This window comes from Herpailurus yagouaroundi, unplaced genomic scaffold, assembly GCF_014898765.1.
Source record: "Herpailurus yagouaroundi ecotype Mexico unplaced genomic scaffold, PumYag 199, whole genome shotgun sequence".
NCBI classification, from domain to species: Eukaryota; Metazoa; Chordata; class Mammalia; order Carnivora; family Felidae; genus Herpailurus; species Herpailurus yagouaroundi.
In genome coordinates this window covers 22,207,108-22,207,871 of record NW_024412430.1, presented here as the reverse complement: position 1 = coordinate 22,207,871, position 764 = coordinate 22,207,108, and the positions used below count along the sequence as shown (strand labels likewise).

General features: G+C 63.7%; 1 protein-coding gene across 1 annotated transcript in view; it reads left to right on the top strand.

Moving 5' to 3' along the window:
• WNK2 (WNK lysine deficient protein kinase 2) overlaps nt 1-764 on the top strand; it is a 144,947-nt gene that overhangs the window by 8,827 nt on the left and 135,356 nt on the right. The window contains exon 2 of the mRNA XM_040449271.1: nt 38-213. Within this exon, the coding sequence (XP_040305205.1) occupies nt 38-213 (176 nt within the window). The remainder of the gene's footprint in view (nt 1-37; nt 214-764) is intronic.

The following is a 764-nucleotide window of genomic DNA, read 5'->3' as shown; positions in this document are numbered from 1 at the left end:
GGCTGCTTGGACGCACTCGCCCACCGCCCACCTGCAGCCGGCGCGGGAGAGCCCGAGGAGGAGGAGGACGACGAGGACCTCAAGGCCGTGGCCACCTCCCTGGACGGCCGCTTCCTCAAGTTCGACATCGAACTGGGCCGCGGCTCATTCAAGACGGTCTACAAGGGGCTGGACACGGAGACCTGGGTGGAGGTGGCCTGGTGCGAGCTGCAGGTGAGGGCGCCGGCTGCAGGTGGGCGGTGGGCGAGTGCGTCCAAGCAGCCTTGATGGTGCGCGGGGTTGGTCTGGCCTAGGGGGCAGCCGCGTGTGTCCCCCTGTGTGTGCGCACCGTCTGTGGGGGTCAGGTTGCGTGCTGGAGAGTAGACCTCCCGGCGTGTGGCGGTGAAATGTGGCACAGTGTGGACCCGCGCTGGAGGGTGTGTCTGCCCGTCTGGCTCTTTCCTGACTCCCGATTCGGGGCTGGAAGCACCCAGGTGGCGTAAATGGTGGCGTCTTTGCAGCAGCTGCGTGTGGGAACTGCGGGGCCCTGTGTTGGAGCTGCCCCTAAGTGAGCACCTTCCGGAGTCTTTAAAAGGGTAGGCGTCCCAGCTGGGGATGCTTGGGGGCTGCCTGACTCGGCCTGCCCCGGGCTGGAAGTGGTCAGTGCCCTCCTGCAGCTCCCAGGGCCCACTGGCTCACAAAATGAATGGGGGAGAGGTCTTAGAACCCAGTCACGCAAGGTGCGGGTAAGGCTTTTTTTTTTTTTTTTTTTTTTTTTTTTGTTG